The sequence below is a fragment of the Marmota monax genome, unplaced genomic scaffold, assembly GCF_021218885.2.
Source record: "Marmota monax isolate L192 unplaced genomic scaffold, Marmota_monax_Labrador192_F-V1.1 WCK01_AAM20220418_F8-fsc00131, whole genome shotgun sequence".
In the NCBI taxonomy this organism is placed as follows: domain Eukaryota; kingdom Metazoa; phylum Chordata; class Mammalia; order Rodentia; family Sciuridae; genus Marmota; species Marmota monax.
Window position 1 is genome coordinate 294688 of NW_026693141.1, and position 26414 is coordinate 321101.

The 26414-nt window shown below is 40.1% G+C and overlaps 1 protein-coding gene across 9 annotated transcripts in view; it reads right to left on the reverse strand.

Annotated features, from left to right (window-relative positions):
- Window positions 1-26414, reverse strand: part of Cald1 (caldesmon 1) — a 204082-nt gene that overhangs the window by 91182 nt on the left and 86486 nt on the right. For 8 of the 9 annotated variants that reach the window (XM_046455045.2, XM_046455042.1, XM_046455046.1 and 5 more), the window contains exons 2-3: window positions 21548-21641; window positions 1439-1550 (exon numbers count right to left, since the gene is read on the reverse strand). In XM_046455045.2, coding sequence (XP_046311001.1) covers window positions 1439-1509 — 71 coding nt within the window. In that variant the 5' untranslated portion in view covers window positions 1510-1550; window positions 21548-21641. Of the gene's footprint in view, window positions 1-1438; window positions 1551-2258; window positions 2431-21547; window positions 21642-26414 lie in introns of those variants that run through there. The other variant, XM_058582820.1, reaches the window with a different exon arrangement.

The window sequence follows — 26414 nt, forward strand, 5'->3', positions numbered from 1 at the left end:
GCACCTGACAGATTTATTGTACCAGGATTTTTATTTCCCCTCTGGGCTTTTGTGGTGTCAATTCCTCTCCTAGACAGTCTTCCTTTCACTCCTCATCACCATCAACATTTCCTCCAACACTTCCTTACTACTTCCAAAAAGCTTTTTCTGACTAGTTGTGTCCCAGGGTAATGACTACCCTTCCTTCTCTTGGCAGTAATATTTATTTCCAGCTCTATCACTATGTTGTTTATTACTTGTTTCACTAGTAATAATGGTTAGTAATAATAACAACAAAAGCTATCATTCATGGCACTATTTGCCAGGTACTGGGCAAAGTCACTTATGAAGTTCAATAATCTTCCTGTCAACCATACAAGCTACAAATATAGTGCCTATTTTATAAATAAAGGCAACCATGGCTTAAAGAGAAGTCATTAGCTCATGGTAATCGGGCTAAGTGGCAGAGCTAGGGTTTGGTCTTATAGCGCACAGGTACCATCCATGGTGCCATGTGTATGTGCACAGACATTCCATGAATGGCAACCAACCCTGGCCAAGTCAATCCAAGGCAGATATTTTATCTTCTTTTTCATTCTTTATATAAGTCATGCCCTCAATACTTTTTGCTACAGGTGTAAGTTCAATTTCCTACTGCAGGATCATGAGGGGATCATCTTGCCACCATCTTTTCATCTGTGCACTGGGGACAATTGGGAAGCAAAACTGGTTTGAAATTAAGAGCAGTGTTTCAACAGTTTTCTTCCTGTGAATGCCTGAACTACCAAAAGAACATCTCATTTTAGCCACATTAAATGCCACTGTCTTTTTCTCTGAGGCCTAAAATGTTAAAATAGACATCTATGCCTGGTATGTCATATGCAAATACTTTATCCCCTCAACCTGCCATTCACGTCACCAGTACAGCACTAACTGCTTCCAACCACATCCACAGTCTCCATGGTAATACAGTTCACTGGCTGTCAACCTTTGCTACACAGATACCTGACTTGGATGCTTTTCTAATAAGAAAAAATAATTGTCACAAGATTCACCTGGGGCTTTCTGTCTCTACTGTTTTGGACGAAAGATCCCATTTCCTAAATGTTTCCAATACTCAATATTTGGCATTTTTTTTCTATTATCTCAGTATCATCAGTACTTTTAAAACCACTGTTCACATATAGTCTGTCATTCAAAGTTCTCCCATGAAAAGCACCGATTAAACACAACTATTTGATTCTTCTCCAAGATTTTTCTTGATCCTTGCTTGCATTCCTTTTTTTTTTTAATGCAAAATTTAGTCTTAACAGTTAGGGAAAATGTCTCTCAGCTACTTCTGCAAACAGTTTGGCATGTAATATGGCCACATTTGTCCCTTCAGAGGGAACAGTCTCTGAGGTCTGAAACCAACAGTGTGAATCATCAAGTGCAAGGCTGTGTCCACCTGGATCTCTACCTTTCTGCTTCCAGCCGCATCTCCTCCCTCTTTTGCCTCCTGAGTTCTCTGCGACGTTCAAAATCATCCATGGTGTGGTTTCAGTCTTAGGGAGACCAGATGGTGTCTGGATCTAAAAGGAAGAAGGCAGAGTCAGTATCATGGATGAGTCCAACTAGTACCTCTCGGGCATGGCTTTAACCCTCCCTCTAGTTTTTCATTTTTTTCTTTCCTCCTAAGAAAAATACCATAGAAGACTGATAATGGATAGCTAGTGATCAATTTCTGACTCCCCAGCTGAGTTAAAGCCACTCTCATTTCTGAAACTATTAGAAACAAATAAGTAAGATCCCAGGATCACATTAAAAATGACAATAATAACAGACCTGAGGAGACAGAGAGGTGTTAAAGACTTGACATAATGGTAGAATAATCTGAGAGCTACTGAATGATTTTTGTTCTTGGCAATTGGCTGAATCCCAGATAAAAGTTGTGGAAAAGTGAACAAAGAAAGAGAAAAACAGAAAAGAGTGTGTGCACATGTGTGCGCGTGCACATAAAAGTGTGTTTGGGGGGTGTAAGTGGCAAGAAAATAAATATGTAGTAACTAAGATAAGTGAGAGACAAATAGAATGGTACGGCATAGATCTAGGCATTATTTGCATATTCTCAAAGTGTTAGCATCAGGATTTGAATAAAGTCTGCAGCAATAATTTTGCTGAAAATAAACATCACAAAGCAGTGTTTTTAAAAGCAGTTAAATTGTGACCAAGCTGGTTTTAGAGCTCAAAAATCCCGGCTCTTTTTACAGATGGAATCCAACCATTTTACCCTTTCCTACCTCCTCCGTGATGATTTTAAGTCCAGAAAGATGTTCTTTTCCCAAAGCTCTTCAAATAAGGAGCCCGCTTCCCCTGTGTTTCTGTGCCATGGAGTCAAGCCTTCCAGAATTCCCCTGCAGCCCCCAAACCCAAAATGACTACCAGGAAAGGGGAAGCGGGCTCTTTTTGTTCTTGCTTTGTTTACAGAGCTGTCACTGGTTAGTTAAACTCAGCCTGGAATCTGGCATTTAAAGCCTGCTTCGAGATCGTTTCCTGTGTGGAGCGGGAGGTCTCCACTTCCTCTGGAATCCTAGGCTCTCTGCTGCACTCTGATCACAAAAAAATATTTTCCAGCCCCTTCTGTGCACACAAGATGAGCCATTTGCCCTGTGTAAGAAAATCAGGCGCTGTGAAAGCCCCAAGCCATCACCTGATGGCATCCTTAAAAGCAAAACTTAGGTTTTGAAGCCAAGTTGCAGAAACTTTCTTAAATAAAGTGTCAAATTCTTTTCTCTTCAAGATGTATTTTTTTCCTCTCTTAAAAAATCCCCACAAAAACAGAAATAAAATCTCAGCCAAAAAAAAAAAAAAACCCAACTCTCAAACAACAACAACAACAAAAACATACAATGTTTGATTACCCCCCACATATATACTTTTCTTATCCTCAAGGGTATTATTTAAGTTGCATCAGAAATATTTAGGAATTCAAATTATTGGGGGTTTTAAAGTTGGAAATCTGTTTTTCTGTTTCACTCTGACCAAGAGGACTTCCTAAGACTGGCTGGTGTTGAAGAAGACAACCAGTTTTTTTTTTCATCAACCATAAATACATTTCTCTACACTTTTGGGTCTGATCTCCCCATAATTATTAGAATAAAAAAAAAACGACTTGAAGTCCTCTACAAGGTTGTCTGAGAGTCTTTCTCTCCTGGCGTGAGCTCCTGTTCCAACCACAGTGCTGATGTGTGAGGCAGCTGTGTGGATGGTGGGGACAAAATTTTGGGTACAAATGCTGGCTGGGTCCAGTGAGGGAGTGGGTTGTCTCTTTTCTTCTTTCAATAGTCTTTTGTTACCCTCAAAATAGCCTCCTGAATAATGATAACGACAGCAAACAGAAATGGGAGGAAAAGTCTGTTGACAGCAAACTATTTTACTTTTCTTGAATTATCCAGGTAGATTGGAGAGTATCCTGCCTCCTGCAGGGCTCCACCTGTACCTCTTTTGGAGGTGCTAAGAAACAGGCTATCCCAGGAGGCCCCGATGCACTTGATTTGCAGAGGTGGGTAATATCCTGCAGAACTCAAAGGCAAGTGCAACTGACCAGCATCTTGTGGTCACTTTGGGGACCATCCTTGCTGGTTCTCTACCTCTGTGAGTTCCTTTTCTTGTACCCATTCTCTCCTCCTACTCCTCACCTTTTAGTGAATCCTTGGGCACTTATTGTTCTTTTCCAACCACAGAAAAGCTCCCTATGGTTGGAATGCAGCTCAGAGTGAGGTGAGGGCACTGAGAAGGGAGAGAAAAAGAGAGAAGGAGCTGGTGTTGCCTGCAGTGCTTCAGACCAGAGCCTTTCTGGCTTCTGCTTAGTGGATATTGGGTGGCTGCAAGTGAGGGAGAAGACAGAGCAAAAACACATCTGTGCACCGTGTGGTGTGACTCTTGGCTGGGGTGTATGTGTGTGTGTGTGTGTGTGTGCAGTACGAGGGACAGAAGGTGGATGTATATGAAGATTGATCTTGGTGGGTCTCCAGGGATGGGGCTGGAGGTCTCCCTTCAGCCACACACTCTACCTCCCAGAGCTCCTCTGAAGGTCTCTTGTACTATCCCTGTGTACAAGGAGCCATGTCTGGGTGGAATTGTGATTTTAAAAAATTTTCTCTTCTCTTTTGGGAGCAGCAGCTTCCTTGTCCCCAGCCGGTAATCCCTCATTTCCTCCCCTGCCCCCAGTCAGTGTTGAATTCTTTCCAGCCACATTGGTTAGGAAACAAAAACTCTCAAGCAGTGAAGTGAAGAAATGTCAACCCAGAGAGACTCTGAAAACCACGAAGCTCTCGGGCATCCCAAACAGACAGGCAGCAGGAAAGAAAAAGGCAGGCCCGAGGAGGTATCCATCGACATATGCGACAGGGGACTTCTTGAAAAATTTTACAAAAATCAAAATTTGTGTGTGGGGACAGTTGTAGTTATGTTATTGAAAGACCTCTGATGTGACTCTCTTTATAAAGGGAAAACAGGAAAAGAAACAAAACAAACAAACAAAAAACCTTTACAAAGGCAGATAAACCATTGCCCACCAATGTTATCTGTGTCTCCAGTGTGGTTTCTCATGTACTGGATTTTCTTTAAACAGGACACTCTTATGGTAATTAAGTGATGGGTCACTGTTACAGATTTCAAATCACTTAGCACACTGTCCTGCCTTTTGGTAAAGATTCCACAAAAGCTTGTGGTCCAGGTGAATGGCAAGATGTGACAAGAAGTGTGTCCCTGCATATTTGGCCAGCCCTGAGGGCCTCCTGAATCTTTGTCTCTTCTCTTTCCTTCTCTCCTTTTTTTCAAGAGTAGAATATTGCTGGGTGTGGTGGTGCATGCCTGTAATCCCAGCAGCTAGGGAGGCTGAGGCAGGAGGATCACAGGTTCGAAGCCAGCCTCAGCAACTTAGTGAGACCCTGTCTCTAATAATAATAATAATAATAATAATAATAATAATAGGGTTGGGGATGTGGCTCAGTGGTTAAGCATCCCTGGGCTCAATCCCTGGTACCAAAAAAAAAAGAATTTTTATTAGTATTTCTTATGCTATTTGTTTATGTTTTGTTTGCTTTTCTTTCTCTGATACTTCTTTTTTTTCTCCAACTTCCTCCCTGTGTTGAGAATTAAAGTGTACTTATTTATTTATCTAACTCAATTCCTTTCTTTAAAAATTTTAATTCAGTTTCAGATAAGGTGTCTTTAAACCAAGAAATACTCTATGATGTTTTAGAGTCACAAAAGTTGTTTACTCCTTTATGGGATTGTGACCCCCTGTAGATATATGTGGGTCTTGGGGTGGTCCTTGGGGTTTGGGGATATTGCCAATATTGGCCTTAGAACATCAAGAGTAAAATTTGTATTAGGGACACTGAGTAAGTTAACACGGCCTCCAAAAGTAACTAACACTCACTGAGTGTATACTATCTGAGTATGTGTTATGGGATGGACCATTTTTTAAATCTTTTAAATTTTTGATTGATAGACTTCATTTCCTAGAGCAGTGAAAAACTAAACAGGAAGTACAGAGCTCTCATTTACTCCCTGTGCCCTACCCTGGCCCTCACTTTCTCCTGCACGTGGATTGAACAGTGCCCCCTTCCAAAATAAGTTATGTTGAAGTCCTAACCTCCCGCACCCCAGAACGTGACCTTATTTCCAAATAAGGTCAGATGTAGTCAAGATGGATTATTAGGATGGACCCTGATCCAACATAACGAGTGTCCTTATAAAAAGGGGAAAATTGGCACAAAGAAAGACATGCACAGATGGGGAGCTGTCATCATCCACATTTTACAGAATTTCAAAATGGACTGATTCACATTTTCCCCCTAGAAATCATTTTCTGCTTCAGGGAACATTTAAGAGTGGCCCAGAGAAGCTCTGAGAAGACTATCATTAGCAATCTCCACTTTAATTTTATATCTCAGGAGTTTAGGTCAGAATGATCTTGAAAATCACCCCTGCCTTCAGTTTCAAATGCATTTAAATCATAGAATTCCCAAGTCACAAGAGATCTCAGTTAAATGAGCCTTTCCAATATTTATGGAGCCTCCCTATGGTACTGTGAGTCTGTGTAAGTGTCACAGAATGGGGATGGTCATATATTCGACAGCATCAGGTATACATTTCTTTGATATCTCAGAAGCTTCTTCTCTTGTCTTCCACCTTCCTTATCACACACCTTGCTCCTCTCCTCAACATAACGTCATCCTCAACGTGATTATTTCTAATACAAAGGACTCTAGTCTTCCAATGCCCCTGGCCACCATGAGATGCGCCTTACGAAGTAGCTGTCCTTTTGCATTCCCTGTCAATTCCATGCACCAACTACTTCAATGAAGTCTCACAGAAACATTTATACAGATGACATTCCATAAACATTTATAGACCATGAGCATGTACCAGGTACGGGGGCAACGGAACACAACAATGAATAAGACAAAAAAGGTCTTTGCCTTCCTGGAACTTGTATTTCTTTAAACTTCTGCCAGCCTTCTAAAGTTTGGATGTGGTTTGTCCCCTGGTGTTCTTGTGCCAGAAGCTTGGTCCTCGTGTGGCAATGTTAAGAGGTAGTGGGACTTTTAAGAGGTAGAACTTAGGAGAAGGTCATAAGGTCATTGGGAGCTCTGCCTATGGAAAAGGATCAAGATATTGCTCATTAGACCCTGGTTAGTTATCTCAACAGGGTCAATATAAAAGAGCGATACTGGCCCCTTTTTGCTCTCTGGCTTCCTGTCTTGCCCGTGATCTCTCTCAACCACATGTACTCCTGACATTGTGATGCCATCCGCCATGAGGTCTTCACTGGAATGGCGGAGCGGAAGTTGACACCATGCTGAGCCTCCAGAACTGGGAGTCAAGTTAGCCTCTTTTCTTTATAAAAATACCCAACTATTTTGTTATAGCAGCAGAAAATGGACTAATCCACAAGCCCATCTTCAATCTTGGATTGTGCCCATCCTCTACTTTCTGGTTTGTGTTCTTGGAATTCCAAGCTTTGTGACAGAAAGTCAGGGAGCCTGTTTTATCAATCCTAAATATTTGTGTTAGTTTCAGTTGGGTCATTACTACAACTCACTGATGCTTCATTTAACTACCTTTCCTTTCGAGCTGATAATACCATGACATCCTAAATTTAAAAAAATATTTTTTTGATTGCCCTTCAAATATATCTTATACTTTTCTATAGCATTTTAGTCACTCTATTCCACTCATCTGGAATGACTCTCCTCACCTCCTACTACCCATATTCTATCTAGTCATTAATTTCTAGCTCAAATTTAACCTCCTTCATGATGCTTTGCCTGAGGATCTTCACTTGAAAATGACATCTTCCTCCTTGAACCTCCATAGATCATTTTGATAAATAATAACCCCCTCCTTGCCGCAGCTCATCAATTATCTTCTTTATATAGCATGTAAATATTTTCAATAGTATTTTACTTTTCATATACTTTTGTCTGAAGGCTATTTATGAATATATATAGTCTTTTAAAAAGAAACCCTTTGCAATTAGGATGTAATAGGCACTTAGGAATTCTACCTGATTTGAGCCTCTAGAGTTTACATTTTGAGTTTGGGAAATGTAACTTAAGCTGATTCATCTTTGTATTTTACTGACTGATCAGTATTTACAAAATAAATCAAAGACCCTGGTACTAGACTAATATGAATCTCTAAAGTTATATAAACCCACATTTGCAGTAGTTACACAGTAAATCTGGCAGCATTTGCTTTTGGACTGTAGAAAATGAACTTTTGTCCTTTTTTTTTTAAAAAAAAAATCAATTTATCAACCCATTTTGCCCTTTTCCAAACTGAATGGTTCATTTGGGACTCAAAAACCAAATAAACAAATGGATTGTAATGTACAGTTTGGACTTAACTTAAGCTCAACCTTCACCATCTTGTTCCAAAAGTCTGTGCTACTTAAGAAAATACAGACACTCACCAAGGCACATTTATCAAGACCAGCAACAAGAAATAATAAGATCAATCTGAGGAGCTTTGCCTTCTCTAGTTGTTTCTTCTTTCCAGCCAGTGGAATCCAAAACACAAAGCCCTACTAAGAGAAGCTTAGCAGGTATGACCTATTTTGTTCCCGTTCCTCACATCTCAGTCTCTTAAAATTACTTTTCTCAATTTGCATTTCTCCATTTGTGAGACCAGAAACTTGATAGATGTACCATTCCTAAAGCTGATAATCCTTGTACCCTCTCTTCTACTTGTGAACAGTGCCCAATTTGGGAGATTTAGATTTATGAAATGAGAGTTTTTGTATCTATTGACTTCAACATTCAGAAAGACATCTGCAGGGATTGTAGATTACATCTTTGAAGTGTTACCACAAATAGCATCAACTTCATTTGGAGTACTTCATATTTTTCAAAACACTGTGGTTATTATGATTTGATCCTCCCAAGTAGGAAAAGGAGATTCTTCCCCACTTAAAGTAAGGTCACTGAGACCCACAGAACTTTGGTATTAGCTCCTGCACCACAGCAGGTCAGTGGGAAATGGGGACAGATATTTGGACTAATCTCTAAACCAACTTGGAAGTTGCTTAGAAGAGTGAAGAGAAGTGAAAATTTGGAACACAATTCCTCCTGCCCCCTGTCAAGGGTCAAGTTACTTTCCCCTGACAAACTCAAGAATTAGGTGAAAAGACATGGATTCATACCAAATCAGAATAGAAATATGGCCACCAATGTTCTCATGGCCCCCAGAAAAGAGTGAATCACAGAAGTGTGATCCATAAGGCAAGACCGAAATACTCTACCACTGTGTCCATGTGAGGATATAATATTCAACCTTGAAGAGAGAAAGAAAGAAAGAAAGAAAGAGAGAGAGAGAGAGAGAGAGAGAGAGAGAGAGAGAGAGAGAGAAAAGGAGAAAGAAAGAGAATATAAATGTGTTTTCTAAATGTTATGTCTGAATAACAGAAGCATATACATAATTCATAAGTAAAGTGAGGGCTGGTTCCAATAGAACTATCCACCAATAGGTAGGATTCTGAGAGAGTGTGGACCCCTCTCACTAGACATAATCAGGTAGGAGTGAAATGGCCATCTGTTCAGAATTACAGTGAAAAGACATTTTTAAGATTCAAGGCTGTGCTATCCAATTTGGTAACCACCAACCACATGAAGTAATTAAAATTAATTAAAATTCAACAAAATTAAGATTTGGTTCTTCATTTCACTAGTCCCATTTCAAGTATTTGGTAGCCACATGTGTTTAATGGTGGCCATGTAAAATGCATAGAATGTTTCCATCATGGTAGGAAGTTCTGTTGGACAATCCTGCTCTAAGTTCTTCCATGTTCTAATGTTAAATCATTATTCCATGTGAAGTAAGGTGATGTTCTTCAGAGACATGAATGTACACAGGACATCACCTCTGGGTCTCTGTCTTAGAAGACCTTCATGGAGAAGCTAAAATAATGTAATAATGTGAGGAATGTAGAACAGGTCCACATCTCTAAGCACTTCTTTGGATTCCCTTATTAGCATCCTTTCTGTTCTCCTGCAGAGGATATTTTGGATTGGGCAGTGTCTCTGTGACACTTGCTACTGAGAAAGTGAAATGCTGGGAAAATGTAAAAGAAGTTGGACATTGTCTGAAGAAAAACCACACTTTAGACTGAGTGACAAGGCCCACATTTGGAAATGAAGATCAGAGACTATGGGTTTTCATTGATTATAAACAAGGCACAGAGATCACAAAAGTTTATATAATTTTACTTGCTGGACTTACTCATCTATAAAATATTAGCAACTCAGGTGCCTGCTTTTTTTTTTAATTGGTCATTTCCACAAACACTACCAATTTGGTGACTGAGAAGCAGACCCCAGAAATTCAGCCAGTTATCTTGCTTCCACAAGCTGAGAGGGTATAGCTGGAGGAATACAAATGCGTTTCTTTGGCTGGAAACCACTCCAAGGTGTGTGCGAGAGGTATTTTGTTCATGGCCATGTTGTTGTGCAGGAAGGAATGCTATTATTAATCAGGAACTAATTCTTCCCTGGTGAATTATTCAACTTCTATTCCTCATGGTCATCAGATCAATCTCTTGTATTTTGAAAGTATGAAGCAGGTTACAGGCTTATCTACTAGGAGTTTTAATGATCTAAAATCAAAAGATTCAAAACCCAAACAAGGTATGTGATCCATTGTCTTATGGACATAGGAGTCACATAATTTAAACACATAAATGTACAGATAAATTAAATAATAACTCAAACAGGGCCCAGGCTGCTTTCTTCTTGTTTTCATGAGAGTTTTTTAAATAGTAGTTTCCCCCATTTGTTGGTTCAGGGATGTCTGGACTTTTCTTTATGTAAGGAATGGCAGCAGGGGGGGGGGGTCTGCTTAAGATCAGCATAAGGCTCGAGGATCTTTGAAGCACACCCTGACTTGAGTTTCTACTGATACCCATATTAAATTATAGTTGGCACACTTAGCCTATAGCTTGTATTTTAATTAAATAAGTGCCTGTCTTGTCTGTCCCCTTTAAAAGACTTTAACCTCCATGAGGTGATCACTCACTTTTGTTAACCCTCAAAGTTCTTAGCCAAGTATTTTCCTTATACTCAGTATGCAGTTTGTTAAATTGGAATGGACTCTGGGGCACTTCTTACTTATTGGACTTCATTGGTAAACAGACAAACTTGGCTAAGAAATTATCCGCATCTCCAGTTGAGCTCTTAGCAACCTTACGGATGGTGGCGATTGAGAAATGGATTTCTATTTTATTTTTGATTTGTACGTGGTTGCTTCCTTTTAGGGAAAAGATCTTTGTCTTAGGAAAGACATTCTGACTTCAGGAAGGGGGAGCTTCCTTTGTGATGGAGGAATAGGTTTGTTCTGAGAAGTTCAGAGAAGGAGAAAGAAGACATGATAAATAAGAAAAGATGAGATTCAGAGTTGAGTTGAAATATTTCAAATTCCCATGGTCTTTGGAGATTTCTTGCCACTCCTCCATCATAATTAGAAAACACTGACATTCAGGGAGATTTAAATGCTTCCATCAGTACCTCCATCCCCCGAAAAAGTGTTGCCTGATTTCACTTTCTAACCATGCCCAGTAATTAAAAACAGAAGGCCCAGTTCTGAATGTTAGCTTGGGGACCTCCCCTCCCAGGACTGATGGCACTATACATTGGCCACAGGACTTATCTTTTCTCACCATCTCTCTTAGGAGCCCCAGTCAGGTCCAGGAAGACTGTGAGTTTGCCATGGGCATTACCACCCCCACCCCCCCAAAAAAAATGGAGCCCTTTGGCGCCACTTAAGCTTTAAAATACACGGAAGCAGCTCATTGTGTCTGGCCATTTCCTTGCTGAAGTTCTATAGATGCGCAGTCCATTTGGAAGGCAGTAGTTCAGGATGGTGAGATCTGGATTTGAACCAAGAGAGTTGGTGAAAAAAAAAAAAAGCAGGGTCTTTGTGACAACTGGCTTGAAATGACAACCTGGTTTGTTTCGGAGAATAAGAAAGCTGATTCCAGATTTCCTCATACTCGTTTTGGAAAACCTGTACTTTGCAAAATGTAGGATCAGACCAGAGCTTCAGAAGCAATGGCAGCAACTTTTACTTTGGACAAAAATCCACAAAGAAAACAGAAAAATAGTTGTAATTAAGGACCTTAACTCGACAGTTACCTAGCTTGTCAAATTAAAACATGTGGTGACCACCTGTCAAGGATCTTGGAAAAAAAAAAAAAGGCCCTTTTTTGTTTTTCTACCTGACCTAAAATCTTTTTGGGGCACACTTGTGTTTTCCAAATTTTCACACTTAAACAAAAGCTGTCCACACTAAGTATAAAGATGACTAAGCAATTTTGAATTAAGTAATCAAAGTGATCCCTGCCAATTTTAGAATAATTAAGTTTCTGCAGCCTGATATAAACAGTTCCAAGAACTACATGTGGCCTACCAAAAGTATATATTACAAGTAGTCAACCCTGGGGCCAGCTGGCAGACAGATCAACCTATTAAAGTAGAATTGTTCAGAATTTGGAGTATTATTTTTCTTTTCTCCCAATATTTTTTTTTGCATCCAACTTTGTTTCTTTGGGAATGTTTTCAAACATACAAAGCAAAAAACTATTGTGGAATCATACCTCTTGTAAATGAATGAGCATGTCTCTTGGGATCCTTTGGAACTCACAAATCATTCCCATTTCAACCCTGTCTACACAGGCAGCCAAAGCAAAACAAAGTAAAATTAACCCATTTCATTCCCACTCAAGCTGAAGAGTTCATATTCTGCTTGGCCATCAGGAAAGTACACAGTGACAATTGGAAAAGTGAAAGTGGACTTTAGACTGTATGCCCATCGGTATCAAGGCATCTTATTTACTGTCTTTGCCAGCTAGGTTGGTGGGCAGGAATTTCTTGCTAATTAGGCCAACATCATAAGTTCAATCCCACTGGAATGAATTAACTATTTGAGAGATTAAAAAAATCCTAAATGACTACCATGTCTAAATACTGGTCAGCTGCTCTATTGGAAGATGTTGTCTGACAACTTTAAATTGGGAAAATAGAGATGGTTAGAACTTCAGCAGGCATTTGTGAAACTGGGAGTATTTGGCCAAAGGAATGTGAATATCATCATACAAAAATCCCCCACACAACTGCATTATAAGCTCCATTGTCTTCTTCACTGTGTTTAAATCCAGATATAATCAAGAATGGTTGAGGCAAGGATCATTACAATGAAATCTTCAGCATGGTTTCTTCAGTGTTAAAGTAAGATAGGAATGCCAACAGCTTTTTTCAAACAAACATAATATTAATACACATACCGACATGCACTCATAAAGAAAACATAAATTTGTAAGATTAGAGTTTGTATTAATTTATCAAATATAACTTGATAGCTATGGTGTCCTGGACACTCACTCTTTTACATGAAGATAAATCTCCTTTCTACTCTCTCTCCTAAAGAAGCAGATAGGAGGCAAGTAACAAGTCAGGTTTGAAGGATGATGAACCCTTCTTATCCCCTTCTCTCCCACTGCAGTTCCTATGTACGTAATATAAAAATAATGATCCATTAAATGCTATCTTCCAGAATTTATGGAAGATAGGGAATCCATTTAAGAAGTAAATTGAAGAGGAGGTAGGAAAGAGGGCATCTTTCTAGATCCATCCAGTTCAGTGGACTTCTAACAATAAAAGCAAGTTTCTTACCCACCATCAAGAAGAAATTTGCTGATTTCAATGAAGCTGGTCCACTGTGTTTTCAAACTTTGGTTCATGATTCCAAGAAATGAGCAGTTCATAATAAATTTATCCCAGTGGCAGAACATCTCACGACCAGCTTTTCCACTTTGAATACCACAAACAGACCTTTTATTTGTTGACACACAGCCCCTGGATATCTATGAAAACAAGATGTTCTCTTGCTGCTTTTTAAGTTAAACAGATTTAAGTCAGGGTCTCAGCTGAATTTCAAAACCAGATGTTACATAGCAAGAAGACTGAACTGACCCCAGCAATGAGAGACTATTTCACTTCAACTTGGATATTCTTGTCAGCAGGAAGAGTGACCAAGCATGACTTAAACTGGAAGCAGGTTTACTGCTGTCTCTGTTCATGACTGTCTCGTAGATCTGGGAAGCTGCTAGCCATCTAGGACTCCTGGTTTGGGGAATAAGCATCAGGGTTGGTGCCTTGGAGGTATAAGGACTTTGGCTTTGGAGGGAGCTCTGGGTAAAGATAATCTTCCTCCCACACATCACCATCCTGCTTTTCTGTTAGACTCCAGAAGCTCTATCAGGAATCAGATCTATCACCTGATTCCTCTTATCCCACTCTCATACACACGACTCCCAGACATGTCAAACTCCTGAGTCTTGCAATGATTTAGCCTTCATTTCTGCCTCTGGGTCTTTGCATCTGCTTCCTCTCTCCTGGAACAGGAAGTGCCCTCCAATCTTTTTGCAAATCTGATATCTTTTCCTAGAATCTCGTTCAAGTCTTATCTTTATCCCAGAACAATTTTCTTTCAGAGTCTACTGGTGGTTGACAATGTCCTCTTTGGTGCTTCATACTACATGGCTTTGTTATTCAAATGTTAACTTCTCTTTCTCTTGACTGACTCTGAAGCTGCTCATCTTAGAGCTTATATCACCTGATATCCCCCAATAGTTCTGAGTATTTTGCCATGCATTTATAGATGCATGAAAGTATTAATAGAGCTGAACTTATTGAAAAGCTTAAGAAGCCTGGCCCGAGACTCCAACTTCCAAATGATGCCACAGCTATACTCACTTGTGCTAGTTGTCCATGATCCTGTTTTGCCCATCTGGGAACTTCCTGGACCCTTGTGGTCATTGGAGGCCAAGTGACCAATTCAGCCAATTCTGGCTGATGACCAAGGACACAAGTATTATGTTTCTTCTGGATAGACTTGCTGAGGTGAGACCTTCAGGGATCTTTTCCCTGTCCTCCACGGTTGGCAATATTTCAAAAGTAGCTGTCAGCAGGTGTCCCTGAGTATGGATGGCAGAGATGTGAACCACAGACCCCTACCTCTTCAGTAGTGGTGACAAACCAACTGTTTTTAAGTTGCTGACATAACCTAGCTTGTGATATGGTTTTGTCAACTCCAACATTAGGTAACGGACTTCTGTGCTTCTAAACAAGTACCTACTCCACTTACCTATTTTCTATTTCCCTTCTGTGACTTCTAGTATAGAAATAGGGATAGCTAGGTTACTTGGTGTTGAGCATCAGGGAGTAGAAAGGGCTGTAGAAAGGGCTGATATTTCACTTTCTCATTGGTCCCATTTGATCACTCTCATGAGCCATAAAATGAGAGTGTTTGCATATTATATGATCACTCATTTATTACAGACATGACAAACTCAAATGCTTTTAAGGAATAAGAAAAGCCAATACTTTGGGAGTGGTGGTCTTTGGCAAAACAAAGAATACAACCACTAGGAACAAATTCAGATTTTTCCAAAGCTATGCTGTGCAAGGGAAGCACACTTGCAGAGCAACATGGGCATGCAGTTGTTGGTTTGTAACATTGATGGATACAGTCTTTCACTGATAAATGATCACACACCAGCCTAGGCACTGTAAGAAGTCACAAGGGTGAACTCACAGGTGATTCCATACTAGTCTATAATCTAGGTAGGGAGATTTAGTATTTGGTCAGCAGTTCTCATTTTACAGGTAAAAATATTAAGGCAATATCAAGGTAAGCCAGTCTCTGTGATTTTAATTACAACACTATGCTAATTCTCATAAGACCTGTAAGTGGATCATACAAGGTAGACAGTGGCAAGGACCTTAATGATGAAGTGATCCTGTAGTTGGCTGTGAAGGTTTTTCTACCAATGGTCTTCCCAGGAAGCTGCTTCCCATCAGGGCTTGGCTTGCCTGACATTGGGGTAAGCACATTCTAGATCTTTATTAATGAGGTAAAAATGAACCTCCTGTTTATGTGCATTTGTGCTTTGGCATACTGATTTATTATTTCATTTAAGTGGGGTTCACTTTAGAAAACAAGCTGAATTCTACCAAAAAAATTTTAAATGAATTACCATCCTTCCCACTTGGACCATTTCTTTGTTTTCCCGACTTAATTAACTTTAGACATGAAACTAAATCATCTAAGTTTATCTGTGTCAGTTTCAGGGTAGATGCAGGTTTTGTGGGACCTGAAGATTATTTGAGAGGTCTTCTTTAAGAAAGATAATACAGGGGCTGGGTTGTAGCTCAGCGGTAGAACACTTGCCTCCTACGTGTGAGGTACGGTGTTCAGTTCCCAGCACCACATAAAAATAAGCAAATAAAAAATAAAGGTCCATCAACAACTAAAAAAATAAAATAAGTGAATAAATAAGAAAAAGAATACAAAATTAGATGTAAAAAGTTAGGACTGGGGTTATGGCAGGGTCCTGCCCCCTGAGTCCACATGGCTGATGCCCCACTGGATTCGTGGTGAATCACTGTCTGGTCTCTCACCTTTGATTCTTAGGAGCATTTTATAATAATGTCCCAGTAGCTTTACTTTGATTTTCATTTCAATTATTTTGAAACTATAATTATATTCCTCTTTTTTTTTTAATGTTACTTGAAAACCAGAACTTACCAAGTAAATAATGTAGGGGGCAATTAGGCATCTTCTTTGAAGTGATTTGCAGAAAAATAGAATTACAGATATGGTTAATCCATTGCAATATTGTTTTCTGCCTATAAACCATGTAGTTAAGTATGATAGGTAAATGGGAGGGCAGAGATAATTTAAAATTATCTTTTGCCAAGACAAGGCCAATGAAAAATAAATAAAGAATACCAGTCATCACAATTTACAACAATGCACATATTATTAGATTTACCAAAGTTTCCACTGCATCAAATTTAAAAAAGAAACATTTCTCTTATAGGAAAAAGTAAAAGAATTGCTAATGGAGCTGACCTAAAATAGTACCCGGGATGGAGAAGTTCCAATTCAGTATATATACATATATCTGTTGAATGAAAGAATCAGTAAGTGACTGAATATATGCTTGAGGAAGGCGCTGCTAATGATGGTCACAAGCCTCCCTTATCAACCTCAACTTACAATTGCATCTTTAGATTATAAACTATTAGTCATTAATCTGGGGGAGCAGTTAGACAGGTCTCCAGAGTGTCTCATTATAACAAATTACTTTATATAGATGCTTTTCCATTTACACTGCGATTACATTCCAATAAACCTATCATAAATTGAAAATGCGTTTACTACATCTAACCTCCAAAGCATCCTGGCCTAGCAGCACAGTATACTGTAGTGTGTCAGTTGTTTGCATCCATGATGTTGGGACCGACTAAAAGCTGTGGTACCCAGCACTGCCAGAGCATACTGGACCACATATTGCTAGCCTGGAAAAAGATCCAAAAGCAAAAATTGAAGTATGTCTTCTGCCAGATGCATATGGCTTTTGCACCATTGTAAAGTTGAAAAATCCTGAATGGACTCATCATAAGCCAGGGACCATATGCATTTATATATTTTGTAAATCTGCAATAAAATCAAACCCCAAATCATGGTCTCATACACGTATGGGAGGAATTCTTGGAAGAACTGGAAAGACTGATCTTAGGAGAGCTCCCTCCTTGAGCCCCACATGTGTCTGCACTCACTCCCCCACTGCATTCTCTGGATTTGATAAACACACTTTCCCCCCAACTCAGGATGCCCCATTCCACAATATATCATTTTTAGTTATTAAATAACAGGACTCAATATTAATGTTGGCCTTCTCCATCCCTCTTTAAGAAAGTGTTTTTAGCCAAAGATATTAAACCACTCTTTTTCCCTGTCAGTGAAACAGCCAGCATCCTGAAATCACAGCTCATTTGTACCACATTGGCGTGAATATTCAGACTCCATTTGTCTCTAACTCTTAAAGGCTGGTGGTGTGAGAGTGAATGATGGACATTTTGTTTTGAGTTAGCAAAAGGGAGGGGGGGCGGAAACCCCTCAAGTAATAAGTTTAACCTAAAATATCTGTTTCAGGGAATGTAGCGTTGCCTTTTCCTCTAGGAAAAGTCAATTTAGAAAAAAAATCTTGGCTAATTTGGCATTGTCAGACCTGGGAAAGAGAATAGTAGGAAGGAAAATGTCTCTGTTCCCCCCCCCCCCTCGGATTGAGTGTTGTTCTACTTAAATCCTACTGGAACATTGTTGTACTGAGTCATGCAAGAGGTTCACAATCTAATTTTGTTGAGCCTCCTGAAGCAGAGTTTGGAAGTAGTTGAGTCTGATTCCTTTAACTATAAAAATGGTTTCACAGCTTGAATTTCAGATAAGACTTTTGATAGTTCGGGTTCAAAGCTAAATAGCACACTCCTTCCTTTCTCTTTATTGCATACTCACTTGTTCTTATGGGGACGAAGGGCTGGAGAGGAGTTCTAGACAAGAACTCCTGCCACCCATCGTCTGCTTTTCTCCCTATTATCCGTGCCTCCACTGTGGCTTGCCCACCCTGGTGCAATATCCTTCTGTCAATAGCCGTGCCAAGGAGGTAGGCATGCTTTTGTGGAGATGCCTCCTAAGGCCAGGAGCAGTTTTGGGCCAGGGACACTCCATCATTTAGCCAAAATTACAAAATCTGCATGTGATGGACTGCAATGTCTTCTCACCCCCTTACAACAAAGGTTTCTGGAATGCTGAGAAGTCCCTGGAAACCTGTGTTCCTCGTGTGCCCTCAGTCCCTAAACGAACTTTCCTTCTTGTATCTTATGACGAGGACCCTGGGAATAAATTCCTTGAGGGGAGACTCCTGGATGAAAGAGTGAGTTCCAGGCCTTTCCACACTGAGCCTGGTCACCACCAGGAATCCATAGTGAAGGGTCTTAGTTTAACAAAGACCTCATCAGATCCAGCTCTGATAAGCTTGGCACACTTGAACTAAAGAAGAGACCAAGCACTTTGTTAAGGGTGTCCAAGGAGGCTTATTCTGTAAAACTCAAGGAAAAAGGAAGAAAAAAGCCCTGAACTTCTCTTTCCACCCCATCTGGAGCTTCAACTGATTCCAAACATATTGGCCCACAGTGGTCATAAAATCTCCCATTTATGCTGTTCTAAAACAAGGGCAAAGCCCACTAGGTGCTTACAACTCAAAGCACTACTTTTACATGCTTATAGGAAAATGATCTTTTTCTCCACGCCCTTCGGCTGACTGAAAATTAATGAAACACAGTCAGGAGGCACCTAAGCTGGCCACTGGCCATCATTCACCCCCACTAGGCCATTCATGGATTGCAGAACTGTTTCCTCGTGCCTTCAAAAATTCTCATTGTATATAAATATCAGTCTGCATAAAATCACTGACTTAGGTGTCAGCGACATTTTAGGTACCTTTAAGACAACAGGCATCTTTTGCTGAACTACTTCAAGAACACAGAGGAAAGTATAGATGTGGGGACTTGAATGCTGATGTCTCAAATTTCATCTGAAAAATAAATGTATGATGGCCTACAGAGAAGGAGGAGGAGGATTCCAGACTTCTGATAGCCATTTCTGCTAATATTCACACAACTCCCCAAAAGTTCAAGTCTTTCTGCTTAAGAGAGAACTAAGGAAATAAAAAAAGGGGTGGGCAGAAGCAAAAAGAAAAATTAAAGGAAAAGAACACTTTGGAAACAACAGAAAAATGAATAAATGCCTTTCCTCCTCTTATTTGCATTATATTCAGGGAAATTCGGTCGTGGGGCAAATATGGCCACATTAGGAATGACAGGTGGTGGAGCCCAGAGAGGAGAGGCTCATCATGGCTGCCATGACCCATGGCTTGGCTCTCCCACTGTCCACTAGACCTATCCTGGTGCAGCAGTGAGAATTTAAAATATAGCCAAAGCCTACTCTAGAGAACAGGTGGAGTGGTGAGATAAGAAGGAACAATGGACGAAGTGGGAGGGGAGTTAGTGGAAAAAAAGAACTTTCCCTCTCAACTGGGCCCCTTACTGACTGTCTAGACAAGATGATGTTCTGTGGCAACTGAGTCACAAGCACATAACACTGAGAAGGACCTGTCTCTGTTGGTCATTAGGTCTAATCGTGGCCTCCCCCACCATCCATTCTGATCAACTCTGCTTGGTTGATGAAGAAAATGGTCCTGAAAGAAAGGGCTGTCATATAAGAGCCCCTGGGTAGGGGAGTTGACCACATGTCGGTCAGGGGGTGGGGCGAGACTCACAGGAATGGTTTGGGACATAGCCCCCAGAAAAGAGGAGAAAAAAAGGAACAAAATAAGTCCAAAGAAATAAGGGATGAGAAATACAGGTAATTCCCATGTTCTTAGGTACCCTTGTTAGAAGTAGCATGTGGGTTTCTTCCTCTTGGGAGGGTCCTTCTGTTACTTACCAGGAAAACTTTCGACCTACAATTTCTGATGATATTTTTATGCCACTGCTCCTCTCCCCTCACACAGTCTTCATTGGTGTCCTCATCTACTGACATGGTGTCACTTCCTGTCCACAGTTTGGGACTGTGAAAATCTCTCTCCCTGGTTCTCACTTGTCTCTCTTGTTTTCTGGACACATGCCCTTGGAAGTCCCAGAGGCCCTCAAACTCACAAAGTCACAATCTTAATGTATCATCCTTCCCAGAAGGGCAACCTCATCAGGGGAATGTTCGTGCCTCTCTGAGGAGAAAGATAACACTAATGACGTCAGCAGAGCACATCTTCCTTCAACCTATTTCCCGACCTTGACTTATTTCTACCTGTTTGAGTTAGGAGCAGCAAGTCAGGAGAAAGCCCAATGGATACTCATCTTTTGGAGACAACTTAGAGCAAATAAGTTGTAGGTTCAGAGGCTACATCTAATCATCTAGCCATGTATTCATTCATTTGGTCATTATTAAATGACTACTGTATACAAAACTTCCTCTAGTACTGGAAGAGATGTAACAGATACATCTTCCAACTTCCAGAAATTAAATAATGCTACAAGGGAGTGATGGCTGTATACACACTATGGAAAACCCACATGCTCTGCGTGTGATGTAAGTGCTAGGCGACTGCAAGAGAGGAGAATAAGAGGGAAGTCCAAATGCAATAAACTTAAAATCAGCTATTAGAGAGGAAAAACTGATAATGGTGGTGTTAGGGACTGAACTGTGTTCCCCTTAAGTTCACATGTTGCAGTCCTAACCCCCATGGTCTCGAGTGAACCCACATTTTGAGATAAACTCTTTCAAAAGGTGAACCTAATCCAACTGACTCCTGTCCTTACAAGAGCAAGAAATTTGCACACAGAAACACCAGACAGGTGTCTGCAGAGAAACAATCATGTGAAGACACCGAGAGGTCGGCCATTTGCATGAAAGGCCTCAGAAGAAGTCAACTCTGCTGGCAGAGTGATCGTGACTTTCACCCTCAGAACTGTGAGAAAACAATCTGTTTTCTAATTCAGTCTGTGGAATTTTGCTGTGGCAGGCCAAGTAAACCAGCACAGGGAACAACTCATATGATCCTGAAACAAGAATTTCCTGATAACTGTGCTAAATTCCCCCAAAACTGAGTGAGGGAAGTTTCCTTTGGTTCTCCTTCCTTTATCTTCTCAATCCCCTCTTTCTGCTCCCCAGGTGGTCCTTCTGCTGGGGGACATTCTCCTCCCAGTCGAGGGAATTCAGTGAAAGACAGGGGTGCTTATTGCTCCTGAAATCACCAGCGTTTCCACAAAAACGAGCTTATTTACCCTGATAACTGACACATCCTCTCTGTTCCTCAAGCCATCGGCATTATTCACAGTGAATGAAGACTTCACTACTGATCAAGACCCTTCTAAGCTATTACACATGCAGGAAATATTTTAAAATGAAGCAGAAAATCAGATTATAAAATAGGAAAACAATTCTTGCAAAACCGAATAGATTCTAACTGGTAAGTGTTAAGTAAGCTAGGAGGAGCATAGCAAAAAGACTGGTTTCTCACAATGCATTTTTAGGTGCAGAAATAAAAAAAAAAAATCAGGCAGAGAGGCTGTGTAACTGCTAAGAGCAGAGCCCAGAGGAAAAACACACAGACTCTACTCACAGGTTGGCAGTCAGATGTCCACTTCTGAGCCTGCTGGTTAATCACCAAGCCTTGTGGTATTCAGCTGTATGATGTTAAAATGTTTTCTTGATACCTGGAATAAAGAGAGGATTAAAACACAATTAAGTAAAATGAATTTTAGTACATGTAGACTATATATTTTAAAATTCTAGTTCTCTCTCAGGTACTATTATTACTTAGGACTTTAAGGGGGGAATAAAGGTTGGGGTAGAAATAGCTATTGTGCATTTACATTTTAAAGACAGTCAATACAATGATTATTCTCCTGAACAATTCTTCTGAATTATTTTAAATGATGAGGTAGAGAAGTTTGTATAGTTATACCAATGCTCTGACAAGGTCAATATTTATTTAACTAGTTTTCCTTTCTTTGCTCATAAATCCTTCAGTATTTTTATTTTAAAATTTGGAAATTATTAAACAGAAAAGAAAGAAAATGCTATAAAGGGTGGAAAACAATAGTTTCATGAACTATTCTGTTAGTGAGACAGAAGGCTTTAAGGAGAAAACTTAAAGGCAGGGGCAAAGTAACTAAAAGTGGAATTTGTCTTCAGATAACTCTTTTCTCTTTTCAGATTCCAGGTCTGAGGGCCAGGAAGTGGATGAAGCTCTTAAGATCTTTCTCTACTATCATTTACGTTGCAACTTCAAGTACATGACTGAGTGAACCCTCAGGTCAACCATTCTTCACTTTGCCCTTCCAACCCAGAGCTCTTTTTTTTTTCCTTTTGTTTATTTATTTATTTTTCTTCTTTGTGATACTGAGGATTGAATCAGGGGCACTCTGCCACTGAGCTATATCCAACCCAGAGCTCTTTGTGAAATGTCCAACACGTAGACTCTTGCTGACTTGGCTCACAAGCAGTTGCCAAAGTTCTCTATGAGCCAAGCTGAGTCTAGACCAGACATGGTCAGGGGCAAAAGACCCCAGGTGAAGGAAGGAGGAAGGGAGAGAGAGCTGGACCCATCAGGAAATGATCCCTTTTTTCCTCCCCCTCTCCTAGTCTCAGTCAGTGGCCAACAGCCAAGCACTATTTCTTGCTCCTTTGATTTAACCATCTAATCAGTGGTGGGAGGAAATGGGTTTAATATAAAACATTCACTGTGGAAGAACTGAGGTGTAAGAAAAGGAAAGGAAGGATTCTCTCCCCTCAATCAGATTTCCAGCTCTGCGAGAGTTGTATTTTCTTAGAACCCTTAGGAAACCTCCAGCTCAGCCACTCAGTAGCATGACAGATGGAAAGTAGCATTTTCCTGGGTTATTCAAATGGAAAGACATTGCCAGTACCTCTTTGCAAAAAGAGGTTAAAAATCATACTTTAAATATCTACCACAATTGTTCTCAGAAAGATGCCCCTTTGTAACAGGATGCTGTGGAACTGGAAGGAGGAATGAATCTCAAAGGGTAACTTATTGTAACAGGAAATTGTTGCAAATGTTAAATGAGAAAACCTTTTTGAAAACAGATACCTTCATAGCAAACAAGAGGAATAGACTAAAGAAGAATGTAATTAAAATTTTACCTTACACAGTTGCATTAGGGCCTCTTGATTTCAACATTACTATTTCTACAAACCAATTCTCATTTCATAATTTGCTCTACGTACATTATGAAAATTACAATAATAACTATTTCTTTGAGTATTGTGTGTGTGTGTGTGTGTGTGTATGTGTGTATGAGGTCCTGTGCTAAACACATTACACATGTGGGTGTTTTTGTTTGTTTGTTTTGGTACTAGGGATTGAACCCAAGGGTGCTTAGACACTGGACAACATCCCCAGCCTCCTTTTTAATTTTTTAAATTTTTATTTTGAAAAGGGCTCTTGCTAAGTTGCTGAGGCTGGCTTTGAACTTGCCATCCTCCTGCCTCAGCCTCTTGGGCCACTGGGAATTTAGAGTCATATGCCACCATGCCATGTATAATACCTGTTTCTGATAGTGAGAAAATAAAATAATAGGATGTGATAGAGGACCCCCTGAGGGCCACTGGAGGTTGAATAGTACTATGGTTTGACTGTGCCCCCAAAGTTCATGTGTTGGAAATTTACCTCCAAAATTAAAATGTTGACAATATTTGGAGGTGGAACCTTCAGGAGTTAACAATTAGGGTGAGATGAGGTCATGAGGATGGGGCCCCATAATGGGATTAGTGGCTTTTTAATGGGAAGAGAGACCTGAGCACATTCTCGCCATATGACGCCTTCTTGTGTCACACAGTGGGAAGGCTCTCACCAGATGTCAGCACTTTGATCTTGAACTTCCCATTTTCCAGAACTGTGAGACATAAATATCTTTTCTTTATAAATTTCTAGTCTGTAGTATTCTGTTGTGGCAGCATAAAATGCACTCCATCAGATAGTGAGGGATGGTCTCTCTGAAGAGTACATTTCTAGGTAAGAGTCACCTACGTAAAGATCTGGGGAAGAGTGATCCAGTAGTGGAGTCCTTGAGAATCCTGGCGTGAGGCTTCAATGAGATGACCATGTGATCTGATCACACAATTTGCCCAAGTTATTCGGTTCCAATGGGATTCAGGCCCATATGTCCATTGGTAGAGAACACTGGGTCAAGTTATGTGTTGAACAAAGAGAGCTTACCAAAAAAAATGGTCCTCAAAAGGGTTGCCTTTCATTTCTTGTAGAAATAGAGAAAGCAATCATGAAATTCATATGGAAAAATAAAAGACCCAGAATAGCAAAAACAATGCTAAGCAGGAAGTGTGAATCAGGCGGTATAGCGATACCAGACTTCAAACTATACTACAGAGCAATAGTAACAAAAACAGCATGGTACTGGTACCAAAACAGGCGGGTGGACCAATGGTACAGAATAGAGGACACAGAAACCAATCCACAAAACTACAACTATCTTATATTTGATAAAGGGGCTAAAAGCATGCAATGGAGGAAGAATAGCATCTTCAACAAATGGTGCTGGGAAAACTGGAAATCCATATGCAACAAAATGAAACTGAATCCCTTTCTCTCGCCATGCACAAAAGTTAATTCAAAATGGATCAAGGAGCTTGATATCAAATCAGAGACACGCCGTCTGATAGAAGAAAAAGTTGGCTACGATCTACAGTCGGTGGGGTCGGGCTCCAAATTCCTCAATAGGACACCCATAGCACAAAAGTTAATAACTAGAATCAACAAATGGGACTTACTCAAACTAAAAAGTTTTTTCTCAGCAAAAGAAACAATAAGAGAGGTAAATAGGGAGCCTACACCCTGGGAACAAATCTTTACTCCTCACACTTCAGATAGAGCCCTAATATCCAGAGTATACAAAGAACTCAAAAAATTAGACAATAAGAAAACAACCAACCCAATCAACAAATGGGCCAAGGACCTGAACAGACACTTCTCAGAGGAGGACATACAGTCAATCAACAAGTACATGAAAAAATGCTCACCATCTCTAGCTGTCAGAGAAATGCAAATCAAAACCACCCTAAGATACCATCTCACTCCAGTAAGATTGGCAGCCATTATGAAGTCAAACAACAACAAGTGCTGGCGAGGATGTGGGGAAAAGGGTACACTTGTACATTGCTGGTGGGACTGCAAATTGGTGCAGCCAATTTGGAAAGCAGTATGGAGATTTCTTGGAAAGCTGGGAATGGAGCCACCATTTGACCCAGCTATTCCCCTTCTCGGTCTATTCCCTAAAGACCTAAAAAGAGCATGCTACAGGGACACTGCTACATCGATGTTCATAGCAGCACAATTCACAATAGCAAGACTGTGGAACCAACCTAGATGCCCTTCAATAGACGAATGGATAAAAAAAATGTGGCATTTATACACAATGGAGTATTACTCTGCATTAAAAAATGACAAAATCATAGAATTTGCAGGGAAATGGATGGCATTAGAGCAGATTATGCTAAGTGAAGCTAGCCAATCCCTAAAAAACAAATGCCAAATGTCTTCTTTGATATAAGGAGAGTAACTAAGAACAGAGTAGGGACGAAGAGCAGGAGAAGAAGATTAACATTAAACAGGGATGAGAGGTGGGAGGGAAAGGGAGAGAGAAGGGTAAATTGCATGGAAATGGAAGGAGACCCTCAGGGTTATACAAAAGTACATACAAGAGGAAGTGAGGGGAAAGGGAAAAATAATACAAGGGGGAGAAATGAATGACAGTAGAGGGGGTAGAGAGAGAAGAGGGGAGGGGAGGGAGGGGAGGGGGGATAGTAGAGGATAGGAAAGGCAGCAGAACACAACAGACACTAGTATGACAATATGTAAATCAATGGATGTGTAACTGATGTAATTCTGCAATCTGTATATGGGGTAAAAATGGGAGTTCATAACCCACTTGAATCAAAGTGTGAAATATGATATATCAAGAAATTTGTAATGTTTTGAACAACCAACAATAAAAAATTTAAAAAAAAAGGGTTGCCTTTGCTGAAAATCACGAGGGTAGCAATGTTTGGTGACCTGTCCCTGCCCATAGAGGATGTACAGGACCACCTTGCATCTAGGTCCTGGAAGAACAGAGTTTCCCCCACTCCCCTGTTTACCTGGTAACTTGAAGAGAGCTGCCTTCTGTGGGTTTACATGAGTTCTTTTTACTCTTCCGTGTTGATGATAAGGCAAAATATTTCTTTACAATTGAATAAAAAGCTATAGGACACAATCCTCAGAATGGGAAAGGAATGGTATGTAGCGATTCCAGTCTTAGTTGGCAGGGGATCACATAATTTTGGGGGATGGATATTAAAATAAAATATTTAAAAATAGATCCCTGGGTTTTGGTTAGAATGAGCCAGTAACAATAAAACATTAATATTTGTCTCTGTTTTACATTTATAGTTGAATATGGGAACTAAAAGTA